Source organism: Corvus hawaiiensis, chromosome 6, assembly GCF_020740725.1.
Source record: "Corvus hawaiiensis isolate bCorHaw1 chromosome 6, bCorHaw1.pri.cur, whole genome shotgun sequence".
NCBI classification, from domain to species: Eukaryota; Metazoa; Chordata; class Aves; order Passeriformes; family Corvidae; genus Corvus; species Corvus hawaiiensis.
Window position 1 is genome coordinate 61,594,285 of NC_063218.1, and position 16,452 is coordinate 61,610,736.

At 43.1% G+C, this 16,452-nt stretch overlaps 1 protein-coding gene and 1 long non-coding RNA gene across 9 annotated transcripts in view; one reads left to right on the forward strand and one right to left on the reverse strand.

Annotated features, from left to right (window-relative positions):
- Nucleotides 1-4,812, reverse strand: part of ANO5 (anoctamin 5) — a 55,696-nt gene extending 50,884 nt beyond the window's left edge. For all 8 annotated transcript variants that reach the window (XM_048306882.1, XM_048306881.1, XM_048306876.1 and 5 more), the window contains exon 1: nt 4,653-4,812. In XM_048306882.1, the coding sequence (XP_048162839.1) occupies nt 4,653-4,794 (142 nt within the window). In that variant the 5' untranslated portion in view covers nt 4,795-4,812. The remainder of the gene's footprint in view (nt 1-4,652) is intronic.
- A 9,011-nt stretch (nt 4,813-13,823) lies between these two features.
- Nucleotides 13,824-16,452, forward strand: part of LOC125327793 — a 51,269-nt gene continuing 48,640 nt past the window's right edge. Inside the window, exon 1 of the long non-coding RNA XR_007204374.1 lies at nt 13,824-13,912. This is a non-coding gene — a long non-coding RNA (uncharacterized LOC125327793). The remainder of the gene's footprint in view (nt 13,913-16,452) is intronic.

Sequence of the window (16,452 nt, forward strand, 5' to 3'; positions counted from 1 at the left end):
GAACAAAGGCATGAACACCACAGCTTTGACAGCTTCAGGTTTCGATGAAAACCACACATCTATATAGTATAATCCAAGTAAACAAATCCCAATAGACTCAGCTCCTCCCACAGTGTTTAATCTAACACAAAATGTTATAATTGTTACAACAAAATACACAGTGTTACACAATATGTAACCACACACACAAGGTTTAATCAATAAATAATTCCTGAAAAATAACTGCAAATCCTTCCATAACTATGTTATAATTGCAAGAACTATCCCTAGCAATACAGCTCAAGGACCTTCCTTCCCCTTTCTGCATTTATACACACATGCACATGGAAAGCTATCACCAAATACAATAAAATTACTGCAAGATAAGAAAATATAACCTGGTAATTACACTGCTCTTTGGTTCAACCCCCAGATCACAATAAAAAACTAGTGCAAAAGTTCACTGCATTATTACCTTGCCTCTTAACATCTGATCCCATTTTTACGTTACCTGTACCTTCTTGATGACATATTTAGGTTAGATGACTATTTGTCTCCGCCACATGCATATGCAACTCATTGGTTTAAAGATACTAAATATGAAGACAGTGGTATTTGCTTTCTTGGTGTTTTTGTTTGTTGTTTGGGGTTTTTTTTCACAAATTATATGCCAACAGTTCTCAAGCACGATTTTAAAAGCACATTTCCAGCAGTGCCCTTATATCTTATCCTAGTGTTTCCTTGTATCACAGTAATTATTCAGCCTTTGTACACAAAGGTTTAAGTGTACTTCCATTTTATAATACATTTATCAGTTTATTTCTGTAGGGAACACCTCAGAACAGCACACCAGGCAGTGCCTTAGTTGCAAACTGATGGAGAGGGAATCACCAAAAGAATATAACTCTGCCTTACACCAGAAGAGAGGCTGGTGGCTTTCTTGGTGTTTATTTGGCATTCACAATCCAGAACCTCTGACCCCCCCCACTGAGCCAAACCATTCCTCCAGGACTTGTCGTGAGGGGGAGACAGCTGCAGAGCATTTTCATTCATCTTCTCAGCAAAAAGGTGAAATTGTAAGTCACTTGTTGCGAAGAGACTAAAATGCTTTCACCTGTGATGGCAGGGCCATCACTCAATTCTGCACCTGAGGGATCTTAGAGGTCTTTTCCAACCTTAACGATTCTATGAATCCAGCTGTATTTCCCAGCTTCCCAAAATGTGGCCTGAATATCCCACATAATTGCTACTGGGTTTAAATGGCATGCATCGAACTTAATGCCTCCTTTGCTACTCACCGAACTGCAGAGAGTGAGTTTAATCTCATATGCAGGGTTCTCACCTAAAATGAAAATGTTGCCCAAGAGCAATTTTTTTTTTTAAACTGACATAATCTTTGGAGAAAAATCCATATTTAACAGCTGCAGTGGAGTTGGGTTTGATGTTTTAATTTTCGCATTATAATCACCACAGCTATACACTGATATGATGCAAGCTGTTGGGATGAGTTCCCAAAAGCAGGTTTTCCTACTACAAACAGGAGTTTTCTGTTATGAAGAGGTTTAGCTTCCAATAACCAACCTGTATTTACACTGTGCCTCCACTAAAGAAATTCCACTCAGAAAACAGACATTGGTTGGTCTAAGAGAGTATTTTTTCCCCTGCCTTTTATATTATGAACTATTATCTAAATTTCTTGGACCTTTTATTTCATTACCTAGGAATAAACTTCCAAACAGCTTTCCTCTTAACAACCCCTTTGGTTTAGCCCTGTGGGAACATGATATCCCATGCAATGTTTCCACAAATAGATCAGAAATTACTACATACATTGCGACAGTAATTGGAGACAGATGTAGTCTTGAACAGAGGCCTGTATTTTATGTTACTGGTATGAATTCTGATCAAATAAGTGAAGTATCATTTTATTAAATGACAGCAGTATTTGGCCCTGAATGCTGAGGTATTGCGAGATGCCAACATACTGGCACAAGCAGTTTGCAAGTCATGCCATCAGCTTTCCCTGATGTTTTTCCACCTTTCTCAGAGGTTACACAAGCAAGATGACAACCAGCCTAAGTAAGCCTTTGAATTGAGATCGCTTAGAGCGTTTTGAGTGCAAACCAGGCTCCTGGAAGTTTTAGAAGAGGAGCCATGTGTATAAAGGCAGCATACTTCAAATCATGGCATGGAGCCAACAAGCAAGCTTCCAGAAGACTGGCAGGCTTGGGATATATCCTGCAACACAGCTACTGTAGCATTAACGTGCTGGGGAAAAAAAAGATACTGAAAGTGAACGTAGACATAAATATTCCTAGCAACATATTGCAGTCTTCTTCCTCTCATATTGACATTCCATTTTTGCAAGTTCAGTTTTCTTAAACTTTAACATTTGAGGTAAATGACAGACACCTTCCAACAGAAAGCAAAATCACACACACAAAAAAGGAATTTTTTACCTCACACAGATGCAATTCAGCAGGAAGTCAGAAAGCTTCCTTCAAGGTAAGAGTTCTGGCACACAGGCTCTAAACAGGCCTTAAAGTTAAACTTTCTGCTGCTGGTACAGTCTTGCATCCCCACAACCTGTTTCCCAGCATTCAAGTTAAATAAAAAGCAGTAGTAAACCAGAATTAAATAAACAGGTACTATCCAAATACAAACATGTCTTTAAGGAAAAAAGTAGCAGATATTTTCTCTCCTGCCTTGCTCCTACTGACTTACACAGGCCCTGCTTGAGCATATCAGACATCTAGAGCCTTAGGAGGCTTTTCCTTAAAGGCACAAAGCATGTGTTTGGATCTACAAGAAGTCCTGCTGGCAATATATGCATACTGTTAACTTTTCTTAACAATAATTTAAGGAAGGTTTTGGGGGTTTTTTAACCTTGAGAGACTTTTGGGGAACAAACTAACAGAAACTTTAAAAAGCCCATATGCAATTTGTTTCTGTTTTAGAAAAGTGGTGAGTTAACAATATTGAACTGAACTAGAACATGATTTCGTATGGAGAGTTACATGCTACTGTACAGCAAATCCTCGTTAACCATCCTTGGACACTGGAACTCCTCAAATTTCCTTATATTCACTATTTATGACTATTAAAAAACCACAAGGCTCATGGGAAAACTGAATACTGTGGAATGAAGTTTACAAATCTGACTTCATAGAATCATTCCCTAAATGGGAATACTTTGTGTGTTCTGTAAATATTTTTTAGTGTCAAGGTACTTCAGAAGAACAACCCATGGAGAGAGCAGCTCAGTCCAAACACTTTTCATTGCTCCCAGGCACTGGGATGGGCGATGACTCAGGTCTCTCACATCCCCTTTGGAATAGGATCGCTGGCCAAGTGGCTGTAATATCCATCTGCTCCAGTTCCTAAGAAGCCTGCCAGCTCTACCAGGCCTTCCCAGAGAGGGCAAACCTTTGTCTGACACTTGCTGTGGATGCCTGCCTCCCCACAGCCGGACACCCCTCCTTGCTGTCACTATAAAGAGCTTATTTTGGGTAATTTCACAGTCAATAGTGCCATCATACCTCTCTGAAACAAGACTGCCAAATATTTTGAAAATCATGATTTGCCACTAGTGCTCATGGTGTTTTAAATGGCATTATATATGTTTTTCTAAAAAACACAGTGTAGTCAAGCTGTGAGGGGGAACATATAACCTGAGAAGCCAACAAAAGGACTTTGTGCTTCTTTCCTGCTTTAAGATTTTCACGTCTAGGACTGATGGCAAAGCATTATTTCCAAAAAAAGAGATCTTTTTCTAGGTCAGCATTCTCCTTTTTTTTTTAAAAAAAAAAATCTATACAGTTTCATTCTGAAAATATCAACATGCTCTCTTACATCTGACTGTTGATTCACGTTGCCAGGTGAGGTGCTGATAAACACACACTTGTGTCATGTTATTTTACAAAATCCTAATATGATCACATTTATTATAAATAATGACATACCATACTGACACGAAATGGAAACAGTAACCTCGCTATAGCAAAAAAGCAAGGCCCTGACACGAATCCACTGGCCACACATCCCCTGCCGCAGGGTCTATCCAAAGCTGAAGGGTACCAGCGCATCTGGTAGAGAGCGAGGGGGAAGAAGGGCGCTCACACCTTCCGAAGTGAGGTGACCCGGTCAGCTCTGAGCCTTCTTGTAAGGGCAGCCTCAGCTGCTGGAAGGCAGCGCCCGACCCCAGCTGGTGCTTCGGCGGAGGCTGAAAGTTTGCTGTCCGGCAGAGGGACATCTGTACCTGCTGTGTCTTTTAAGATAAAAATCAAGCGGGTTCTCTAGCTTTTGTTCTTGGCAGGGTGCTGATGTTAGAAGCTTCATTTTCAAGGTTTATTTGGGGATTATACAGATCTAATCATAGTTTGATCATGCTCATGGAAAAGTGGTTTTGCTCTCAAGTGGAAGCCGAAGAATTAAAAGCTCGATGCAGGAGGGGTCAGGATTCATCCGCGATCAGCCCCATCTCACAGACGCCGGCCTGCAGACCCTGGGGAGGAACCAGAGCTCCCCAATGCCCCACACCACGCTCGCCTCCGCTGCCTCCCACCCGCGCCGCTTCCATGGGCCCCGAGTCACCGCTGGGCAGGAAGCGCTACCGCACCCCGGGGGGCAGAGGCGGAACAGAGCCGCGATCCCCCTTTTCCGCCCTCTCCTACCGTCCGCCGACAGAGCCATCTCGATGAGCGTCTCATTTGCTTTCTTCCCCAAGCGGTTCATGGTGGCCGCCTTTCCGCTGCTGCTGGGGAGCGGCTGTGCAGCGGAGCCGTGACTCACGGGCTGGGCGGCCGCCTCATGCATGCGCACTGCCCGCGGAGGCGGAGCGGCACCGCGCACCGGGGCGGGGGAGCCGCGGGAGCAGCCCCCGAGCGGGCGCGGTCCTCGGGGCCCAAGCGGGGCCGTGCCCGCGGGGGGAAGAGCAGGAGATCGAGGGATGGGCTGGTCCTATACGAGACGACCCCAAAAATTACGCAGTGTGCCTGAGAGCAGGGTCCATGACATGCGTGATGTGGGCTCAGCTGTGCCGACTGTGTCCCCTCCCGAGCTGCTTGTGCACCCACAGGAGCAGAACGGACCTGGACGCTGCCCAAGCATTGCTTGCTCAGCAATATCTAAACCAGCCCTCTGTTATCAACAAACCCAAAACTTAGCCCCATAAAAGCTGTAATGAAGAAATTTAACTCTTAACTCGTGAGGCTCCATGCACAGCTGCTGTCCCTACTCCTGGAGCTGCTACCATTGCCATGCCTCTAACAGCCGTAGCTTCTCATCACTTCCTTCAATCATCTGAGACAGTTTCCAACAATCTTTGTTCAGCGCATGTATTTAATATTTTTTTTTGTTTCTTAATATAAACTCAGTCATAGTTTCAAATTAACTTTTTGTATATTCATCTTTTGCTACCTGAGTAATCATTTTATGCACCAAACTGACAGGGAGTTTTGTTACTTGGGCAACTGTAACACAACACCACTTTCATGACCAATAAAAATTCATGGAATTCTTAATAAAAAGTTAATCAAGTCAGTCAGTTGAGTTGCTGTGCTTGTTTTCGGATCTATACACAGAACTAAGCCTTTATTTGTGCAGCCTAACTGCTTCAAGAAGTGTATTTTTAGTCAGAAGCAAGACCTAAAAATGTGTCTGGTTGCTTTTCAAAGCCTAAAATGTTTAGTTGGGGTTTTAATGTCCCAATGCAGGATGGTGGAAACAAAGAAGTTGGGTTTGGCGCACCAAAAGGTGCCCTGAAACAGCTTGTGACTGCATACAGTGCATCAGGTCACAAGGCTCCGTTTAAGAGCTGTATGTCTAAGCCTTTAATTTCCTCCTAGCAGTACATATCTTGGATAAATGCTTTTATGCCCACAGAAGATGCAATTAGAGTTGCTATTCAACAAGAGCCAGAAACAGCAAGAACTGCCACGGTCATTGCTCAGTTTTCCTCCTAATTATACGCTCGTGCTTCCCAGCTCCACCCAGCAGTGAACCCAACCATACCTAAAGCTGTGTAACTACCCCAGCCAGAACGCCAAAGGAGATTTTACTGACCCCTGTAATTGAACAGGCTGATAGTGTGTCGAGGCTTTGTGCAAATTACACAGTGGCCTGTGGTAGGGATGGGACAAGAAGGATGCTCTTCCACAATGAGGGATCTGTGGCGGCGCACAGGAGGTCTGTGCAACACCAGCATTGAATTTTCTTGCATATCCAGAGTCAAACCAGCCATTGTCTGACTCGGTGGTTTCACAGTTTGCCCAAGTGATCTAGGACCACACTTCTTTCCAAGGGCACACACCTTTTTTCCCCTCCCACCTTCCAGTTTCACTCTGAATAAGGAATGCTGATAAGGTGATGCATGACTTATGTCAACCTATTAAACAAAATTATCATTTTGTGGGTTTGAGTTTTTTTGGGATTTTCGGTTCCACAAATCACTGCAAGCTACAGGTAAGACCAAAATAAAGGAAGAGATGGGGAACCACGCAATGGTAGGACCATCTAATTCCTAAAATATTAATACAGTAGCCAGGTACACTGTAATATTTTTGCTTTTGGAGTTCAAACACTATTTCTAACACAGTGCATACATAAACCAAAAAATAATAAAATATCTAGAAGGCTGTGGGTAAAGGTAGCAAGCATCACCAAAATTGCTAGCAATGAATACACTTAGCATATTCAGCAGCCAAGAGTAATCCTTTGTTTGTGCTGAAGGACAGCAGGTAGTTTGTAGCCCTTATAAAGTCTTCCTTTCCATTGATTGGCCTTTTCCAAGGCATAATTTTTAGGCCTTCGTATTTAAAAAAAAATATTAAACACAGAAAACTGGTGGGATTGGAGAACAAGATTTCAAAGATATCTCAGTGCCTATTGTTGTCTCAGGTAAATACCCCAAGGCTGTTAAAAAAAAATTCTAACATACAACATGGGATGCCAACTTTTAAAATTCCATTTAGAGGGTTGTCTAAAACTTTTGGCATGGGAGCATCTTTGAAAATATAAGCTGAGTCTTAAATCATGTGGAAAATTGAGCTTTTGTGTCTATCAGCTAGATGCTCTAAAAAAAAAAAATTCATTCTTTATCAGTTGTCGCAGTGACTGCTCTCTTCAGCCCGGCCAGCACCTGCGGTGTGCGGCAGGAGTGGGAAGCAGCCGAAGGCTCGAGGCTTTAAAGCTGCTCCTCTGGAGTTAAGCTCTGCCCAGGGGAGCTGAAGCCCCAGGTGCTGTGGCTGTCAGCAGCCCCGACGAGGAAGAGGATAAAAAGTTGCGGGTAGGCTTGCCTTTGGATATAGTTTCAGGTCTACTGCCTCAAGGGACCCCAAGGAGCACAAGCACAGATCTGATCTGTGCAACAACTTATAAAGGGAGGTGTTACAGTGGGGATGGCCTGACAGGGGACCAATAGGGGTCTTTGGGGGAGGGATATGGACCGGGATAGACATTCACACGGACCAATAGTCTCGAGGGGTGGAGGGGAAGAGGGTCACATGCCCCAATGGGGCGTCCAGGTTTAGGGGATTTCCAAGAGAGGCGGTACCCGAGGGGGCAGGGTTTCAGGGGACTGACGGGGACCATATAGGGGTAATTAGGGAGGGCTTGGGTGACAGACACAGAACAGTCCAGAACTCCGGGAGGGGTTTGGGTGATTGATAGGGAAGGTGCCAGAACAAGGGGAGGGGATAACCATATTGGAAGCACCGGGGGAACAGCTTGGGTCTGGGGCAGACCAACTGGGAGTAGTAGGGAGTAGTAGTGGGGAAGGTAGGGATGAACCATTAGGGTACAAAGAACATACAAAATACAATAAAAACATCACATCACCACAATCAGTCCTCTAGGAAAGAATCTGATATATACAGCTTTTGCATTTACCACTTGTGGACCTACCTGTAAGTTGTTCAAATAACTTATGCTTTCAGGATTCCCTCTGCTATGTATGTCATATATCCATGTTGGAGTCTCAGAAGGTCTTTAACAAGTTTTATATATATATTCAGAGATTTAGTAAGTTTTGAAATCACACTGTGAATACAAGTCAGAAATACTGAAACATAAGTTTGAAACAGAGACATGAGCAAAGAGGGAAGTGGTGTGTCTCCTTCCCAGCCTTCTCAGCCTGCTCTTTTTCCACTGATAGCTGAACAACCCCATGGATGTGTTTGCTGTGTTGTGAGATTTCAGCACATGTGCATCCCAGAAACTAATGTTGCTGCCTCTGATATTTTCAGGAGTGTGCTTTGTCAACCAGTTAAAGGCTGTTGAGGATTTCTAGTTGAAGAGCTAACTTACTTGTTTCCCTGTCAATTAGCTCTTTAGAATATAAGTAATAATATAATTTGGAAAGAGATTAATCATTTGGACACCTGTAAGGCCTGATACCGAAAAGGCTTAGAAAGGTAAAGTGGGACTTAGATGGAAGTTAGGTACCCAAATCTATCATTATAATAGCCCAAACTGCCATTCACTTATTTTTGGGGTTTGGTGGGATTTTTTTGTTTGTCTGTGGGTATATTTTTTGTTTGTTTTGCAGTTTTTTATTGGGTTTTTTGTTGTTGTGTTTTGGGGGTTGTGGTGTGGATTATTTTTAATGCACAGGGCACACAGTTTCTATATCCTAGTGTGCTTGTTTTGCACGGCCTGTTTTTTGATAGCAGGGGGGCCACAGAGGTGGCTTCTGTGAGAAGCTGCTGGAAGCTTCCACCATGTCCAGCAGAGCCAGTCCCTGCTGCCTCTGAAGATGGACACGCCACTGGCCAAGGCTGGCCCAATTAGAGAGGATGGTAATGCCTCTGTGATGACAGATTTAAGAAGAAATCAAAACAAAGTGGGGCACAGTTTTTCTCCTAGCCAGAGAAGGGGAGGAGGTGAGAACATGTGAGGGAAAACAACAATGGAGACACCAAGGTCAGTGGAGAAGGAGGGGGAAGAGGTGCTCCAGGCACCAGAGCTGAGATTCCTCTGCAGGCTGTGGTCAGGACCATGGTGAAGCAGCCGTGCCCCTGCAGCCCATGGGCATCCGAGCAGGATGCAGAGATCCACCCACAGCCCGTGGGGGAGGTGCCCACGCCGGAGCAGGTGGATGCCTGGAGGAGGCTGTGATCCAGTGAGACATGGTGGAGAGAGAGGGCTCCTGCTTCCAAGCTGGAGCAGCCTGTCCTTGTCAAACCACGACAGTTTTTTCATGCAGAATGCAGACATTGCTCCTGCTACCTCTCACAAAAAATTATCATGGTTTAACACTGGCCAAATGACAGGCACCCATGAAAGTCGCTTGCTCACCCTCCCCTGCCACAGCTGGGCAAAGGAGAGAAAAAAAATTAATGAAAGCTTCATGAATTGAGATAAGGAATGGGAGAAAGTACTCAAAGGGCAAAACAGGCTCAACTTAGAAGTATAAAGTGAATTTATTGCTAACAAAATCAGATGAGGATAATGAGAAGTAAAATATGCCCTTAAAACCGCCTTTTTTTTACCCCAAACCCCTCCCTCCTTCCCACTGACAGCGCAGGAGACAGGGAATGGGGGTTTTGGTCAGTTCGTCACCTGAGATCTTCCACTGCTCAGGGAGAGAAGTCCTTCCCCTGTGAGACCGTGGGGTCCCTTCCCACAGGAGACAGTTCTCTGTGAACTTCTCCAATGTGGCTCCAATCTCACGAGCAGCAGTCCTGCCAAAACTGCTGCAATGTGAGTCCCTCCCATGGGCACACAGTCCTCCCAAAACTGCTGTGGTGTGGGTCACTCTTCCACGGGGTGCAGTGCTCCAAGGACAGGCTGCTCCAGCCTGGGGGCAGGGGCCCTCTCTCTCCACCAGGTCTCCCACTGGATCACAGCCTCCTCCAGGCATCCACCTGCTCCGGCGTGGGCACCTCCCCCACGGGCTGCGGGTGGATCTCTGCATCCTGCGTGGATGCCCATGGGCTGCAGGGGCACGGCTGCTTCACCATGGTCCTGACCACAGCCTGCAGAGGAATCTCAGCTCTGGTGCCTGGAGCACCTCTTCCCCCTCCTTCTCCACTGACCTTGGTGTCTCCATGTAGTTTCCCTCACATGTTCTCACATCCTCCCCTTCTCTTTATCTAATTCAAACTGTGCCCCCACTTTGTTTCAATTTTTTTTTCTTAAAAATGTTATCACAGAGGCATTACCGTCATCTCTAATTGGGCCAGCCTTGGCCAGCGGCATGTCTATCTTCAGAGCCATCAGGGATTGGTTTTGCTGGACGTGGTGTAAGCTTCCAGCAGCCACCTCTGTGGCCCCCCTCCCCTACCAAAAAGCCAGGCCGTGCAAAACAAACACATCTAGGCAATAACATCAGTTAAAGTGGGAGAGCACAGGACAACTACTGTGAGTGAAGGGGATCAGCCTCTCCTGATGTCAGGCTGCCACACCAGGCAGTGGGCTGCTGTAGGTGTGGGGAGGGAGCAGCCAACTTGGCAGGAGACAGGGATGGATGAGGTTCTGTGTGCTCACCTGTGGAGGTTGCTGCTGCAAAGAAAATAATGTAATAGCCACTGTCGGAAGAGAAAGCCCAATGGAGATGGCAGCTTGTCAGTGTTTCAGTCTCTGCTCCACAAACTCTTCCTGCACATTACTCAGTGGCTGTTTGAGATCTGACTCTTTCTTCCCATTACACACGGTTCCTCAGGGAAACCTGGCTGCTTGAACACCATGGTCAGGGGCTCAGAAATACAGCAAGGCTTGCTGATGGGCATGTGAATTTGTGAATTGAGAGACAGCTGATCCTTTGTGCCTGCTACCGCATAGCCCTTAACAGCCATCAGGAAACGGAAAGGGAGTGTCATAAAGAACTGTGCTGAGAGGCGGCAGAGTGCCAGCACTTCTTAAAGGAAGTAAAAAGTTTAACTAAGCATGCAAAAGTTCATCATTAGTCACTACATTTTTTTCTATGTCTTCACGTTTCAGTCAGCTGAAATTGCGGAATGCAGTGCAGACAGCCATAAGCACCTATGCTGTCTAAACAAACAGATGACTTTACAGACACGTGTTTTTCTTGGCCAGTTACTACACATTGACAATAGCAGAACTAAACTCAAGTACTCGGTTTGCACTGTCCCCAGGCCAAGGAAAGCGCACGGGCGTGGTCCCAGCTCAGCCGAGCCGCGTCCCAGCCGTGCTGACCGCGGGGCGAGCAAAGGCGGAGACGCAGGGACCGCTGTGTGCCTTCTGCGTGAGCAGCAGCGGCTCGGAGGGAGCTGCTGGACATCAAGGAAACCTTAACAGCAGCCTGGATCCCCTTTCGGGAACAGACAGGCATTTTAGTTCTTAATCTCGCAGTTACATTCCCTTAACTGGATAGCGTGGTTTACAGCCGCCATCAAAGCCTTCTTAAAGCGATAATTCAAAGAAACCACCCCCCCCCCCCCAAAAAAAAAAAAACCACCCAAACCAAAACCAAACAGCCCTCCCAAAAGACCCCACCAAAAAAACCCAACAACCCCCCAAACCAAACCAACCCCCCCAAAACAAAAACCAAACCACCCGTCGTGCCCCTTCCCACCCCCCCCCCCCCCAAAAAAAAAAAAAAAAAAGTAATCCTACAAGAAAAAAATACTTTTATGTGTTTTGGGGAGTGGAGAGAAATAATCTGTTTCTTGCTGGTAGAGAGATTCTTAAGGATGGTTGAATATGTACAAAATCTGTTCACTAACAAAGTGTGAGGCTTGATACTTTGCTCTCGTCATATCGCCATGGACATAGTTCCATTGATTTTGCTATACTACTCCTAAACTACATGAGTGAAGTTCAGCGTTTAATTTTAATGGACTGTGCACTGATAGGTAAACTCACAGAACAGGTTACCGAATCGGGTGGGGTTAGGAAAAGGCCACTGCATCAGTTCTGGCACTTAAATGACAATGTTAAGAAATTGCATCATCTTAATAAATTCCTGTGTCCTTCTGGTGAAATCATCAATATTTTCACTTGTCCTTTTATAGTCAATTTGCTTTCTCAGGGTTTATTGCCCTCTGGTGGTGATAGTCTTTTCTCCTGTGACAATAGGGATGCTGACATCTCATGCTTCATTTTCGTTTTAATCTGTTGTCTGTTGGTTATCCCAACGTGATAAATAGATAAAATAAAGTCAAATTACGTTATTTTTTTAACACAGAGGATTGTAGAGTGAGTAAAGGAGGCCGATGTGTGAAAGCCAGAGCACTGAAATGATGCGGGGAGCTCAGCAGCTGTAGCAAAAATATTAATAAAATCAGTTCAGTTCAGTGTGCAGTAATACCTTAGACAGTAATGCAGAACTGAGTGATAAAGATTCCATAAAAGTACAAGAGAACGAAAAACCTGCAGTTGCATATGAGATACACACAAAGATTCTGTCATCACAAGTAAATTTTTGTTAACCATAATTTCTTGTACACAGCTTTTAATGACTTGTACATATCTCATAAATGCTCATTTTAAACTGTCCTTGATTACGTATTTTATTACAAAGTGTATTGAATGATATCAAGAGATCAGCTTTTTTGTAAAAAATTCTATAAAAAGGTAAAGCCCTCAGTATGCATATTAGTAAGTTACTATTTACTGTTTTCAAGCACAACTTATGTAGCTGGCAGACTGGTGATAATAATAGAAATAATAGTACAAATGATTGTCTATTCACAAGGGCAGTATTGAGTGACCATGTTCTTCTCTGCTGTTTATAACATTCTCCATGAGGAGATGACAGTTACAGCAATTGTTTTAATATGAGCATTAAGAAAATATTTCACATTTGCTGTTATAAATGACTGTTAAATTCTGTATATTTGTTAGACCTATATGTGGTTTTCAAAGCTTCCATTCATTGCAGTGCACATATATAGCACTCCTATAAACAACTTAAATGAAGGAAAAATCCTTTCCATGTTGGCTTCTTGGATATCAAATTATCAAGCTACATATATCTCTTTTCAGCTCATCTTCTTGAGTAGACTCTGCAGCTTAACTCCAATGCCTTGACTGAAGGTTTTCATTCTTTACAGCCTCATGCAGCTTCCAATTTTGACCTTTTTTTCCATCAGTTCCATTCTCCTTGTCCCATGCAAAAGCAGAGAGATTAAACTGTAAAGGCCTCTATCTTACAGTGGTCTAGGCATAGGTTTACAGGTAACACTTCTAATGAGAAATTAGTGGAGATAGATGGGCCAGAAAAAAAAAGTGCAATTTTCTATGGTGATTAGATACAAGGAGAAAAATAGCATTCCTACGAGCAAGCAAGATGAAGGTGTGTAGGGCTATCTGTCTCAGGGAAGCCTGTGGGATGGTCATAGGGAAAAAGGAATGTGACTAAGACGTTTCCGCAATAACCAGCCCTACCCAAACACACAGGTTTTCCCAGCTTCCTGGGGCTGTGCACTGGCTGATACCATCTCACAACACAGCTGTGTGCTTCAAGGGGCTGTTGTCTGGCCTGTGCTGGCCTGTACCCCAGTGGATGTCGAAACGCTGAAGTATGCTGGAAGGCAGCATAGAAGGTAAATTAAATAGTGGGTGATGTCAGCCTTGATCCAGTCTACTCAATACAGTCTTGTTTCTAGTTCTAATAAAACTGGGGAGTGGCAGGTCTTGGTTGCTGCAGCCCTTCAGTTTCCTTCTTGTTTTCACAATTTCTCCACGCAACTGTGTGAGGTACCGTGACTGTATAGTTTCCAGCCTTTCCCCAGTCCCTAGCCATAGCTGATCCCTATCCCAGATCCTGTCTGAGTAATGCAGCACTTATTTCCCCACCCAGGGGGACCATTATGCAGAGTTGTCAGGGCTGCTCCAGCTGGCCTATCCATCCCGTACACAGCTCAGCCTGGGCATACAGATCAGTTGTGTGAGCTCTGCAAACATGATAAGCATCCAGGAGCAGCAGGAGCCGTGAAACACACAAGCACCCTCAGCCACATCAAACAGAATTGTAAGTATCAAGCAAAAGGTAAGGTGACAAATTAAAAAAAAATTATCTAAAAATCAGTACTTTAAGATCAGAAGTATGAATAGTAGGATGATATCAATATAATCTTATAATTTATGTACACATTCTAGACAGAAAAGAGTCTGTGAGGCACAGAGTGAAAAAGAATAGAAGCAATAAATAAGAAAAATGTAAAATTAAATTAAAATGGCTATTGGCTGGGAAATATATTTAAAATTTCAGGGAAATACCTAAAAGCCCTCAAAATGCAAGGTGATTCATCTCCTTTCAAAGAGGCCTACCAGTGCCATCAATAAAGTTTCTTTTTCTGCTATTGACCTCTGACTTCAGGTAGGAAAGCCAAAGTGTAACACAAATAGGCCAGCACATAATTCTGTAATATCTGTGGAGCCAATTTTCCATTTGAACATATTTTCAGTGGCTACCTCTCAGAATCTTAATTCTCCTTTCCTGCCAATTGGCTGAATACATTACACGAGCTATGTATCTCTAATAAAAGTCAAATCTCTTTTCTTGAAATCATTGCAACTTTCCATAATTAATTCATGAGTTCTTATGAATTGTAAATTATATTGTTTAGCAGAAGAAAAACTAGTTGGGCCTTCTAACTATTCCTTCTTGGATATCCATTCAAGTGCATAATAAATGAGGAAGAGTCTCATTTGTCATTTTTTGTTTCTTTCATTTTAAAAGTTCTACTGTTTCATACCAGTTCAAATCTGAAAAGAGGCAAAAATATACTATGGTAGTTACTAATTGTATCATTTCTGAAATTCTGAAATCCTTGAGTCTTACTGTGTTAACTGTTAAAGATTTTTTGTGATTGTTGAATTAATTACTTATCCTATACTTTTGGATCGTTTCCTTTGGGTTATATCTTCAGGTAAGTCAGTCTACTAAAATAGTAGTGTAATAATAGTGTAAAATATTGGTATACCTGTCAAATGCTTGAGATTACTGGGCTTATCCTTATCTTCAAACATAAAAGATGAACAGACAGGTACTTGTTAATAGCCCAATGTATTGTAAAGGAGAGAAAGTGATATTTGTGTAATCTGGTACACAAACTGTGGTACTGCAAGTATGATAGTAGGTCTGTTTTTCAAGAACTCCTGTTGGGTTTTTTCCCAAGCTAGGCCTTTAAGTCTAGAATAACCTTTCATTTTCTTGTATCAAACCTCAGTTTTCTCATGGTTCTTAGTTTCTCAGAGACATAGTCTGGGCTCCACAATTTACAACTGTGCATGGATCAAGAAATGAGCTAGTATAAAACAGACAGCACTTTTTGGCCAGGCTTTTAAAACCGGTCAATTGCACAAGGAGTCAGTGATCATATTTTCCTTCATGCTTTTCCGTGGGTTACTGAAGAAGCTACAGCATCAAGATTTGCTCTTGTAGTGGGCTGATTCTGGCTCTGAATTTGCTCATCCCCTGCCCCATCTGTTCCAAAGGGTGCATTAGGGGAGTCAATGTGACATTACATAGGAGGGATAACACCAGCTTTCCTGAGTCATTTCTACATTAATTAAGTAAAATGATGCTACTTCATTTTTCAGTTCAAAGCACATCTGCGTGTTTTGATAAAAGTCTTGAATTAGATGAATATTCAAAGCAATTTACATTTTGATTTCCAAGCAATCTTTGGAAATAGAAGCAAAGCCCTGTGTCTCTTCGTGTCTCTAAGTACACTAGTTCTTAGCCCATTTTTGCCTGATGTTCCCCTAAAACTTGTCTGACTCAAGTTAATGGAGTTGGCTTATTTAATCTCTTCGCTAAAACTTTTGAGGAAAAGTTTCATAAAAATTGACCTTTCAGTAATAAGTCTGTGGCTTCTGATGTGATTTAATTTTCCTGAGTCTGACACATTGAGAACTAAAATGGAATGACATTTTTTAGAACTGTCAGTAATAGCTGCTGTTATCAGTCATGAGCAAGCGAGGCACCATCTGAGTCAGCTAACTTTGCCTTGGCCTGCCTAATTGTGCCTTTGTTTCTTCATTTCCTTTGTACTTTCACAAAGTAATGAAGTTCTTAAGCGTCATCCCTCCATTTCTGTTTGTAAAATTGATATCCTCCCCACTCATTTCCTGTCATGCTCAAATGAAAGCTGAAACATGCAGAGCATTTCTCTTTACCTTGTATTTATGAACATCCATGTTATTTTAAAATAATATTTCTGACTGTGTTTTAGTATCTCCATACTACAGCCTTTAATAAATGTTAATGGTCTGTGAGTCCATCATTGTTTTTCTATCTGCATGCCCCAGAACTTACATTCAAAATCTTTTATTCTTCTTCTGCTGTAATGCTTTTTACAGATATCTGATAATCTTTGTTCTGAATTAATTTTCAAGATCCTGCTTTGCTGCTAGATTGGGGCTCATATTCTCTAATACGGTGCAACTGCATATGTTTTCAGAGTCAACAGCAGTTGCAGCACATGCTTTAATCAATCTTTCTTAACACTGATCCTTTTAGCAGCCTTCTCAGACAGTGGAGAATTGACTATTAGTATTGTTTTA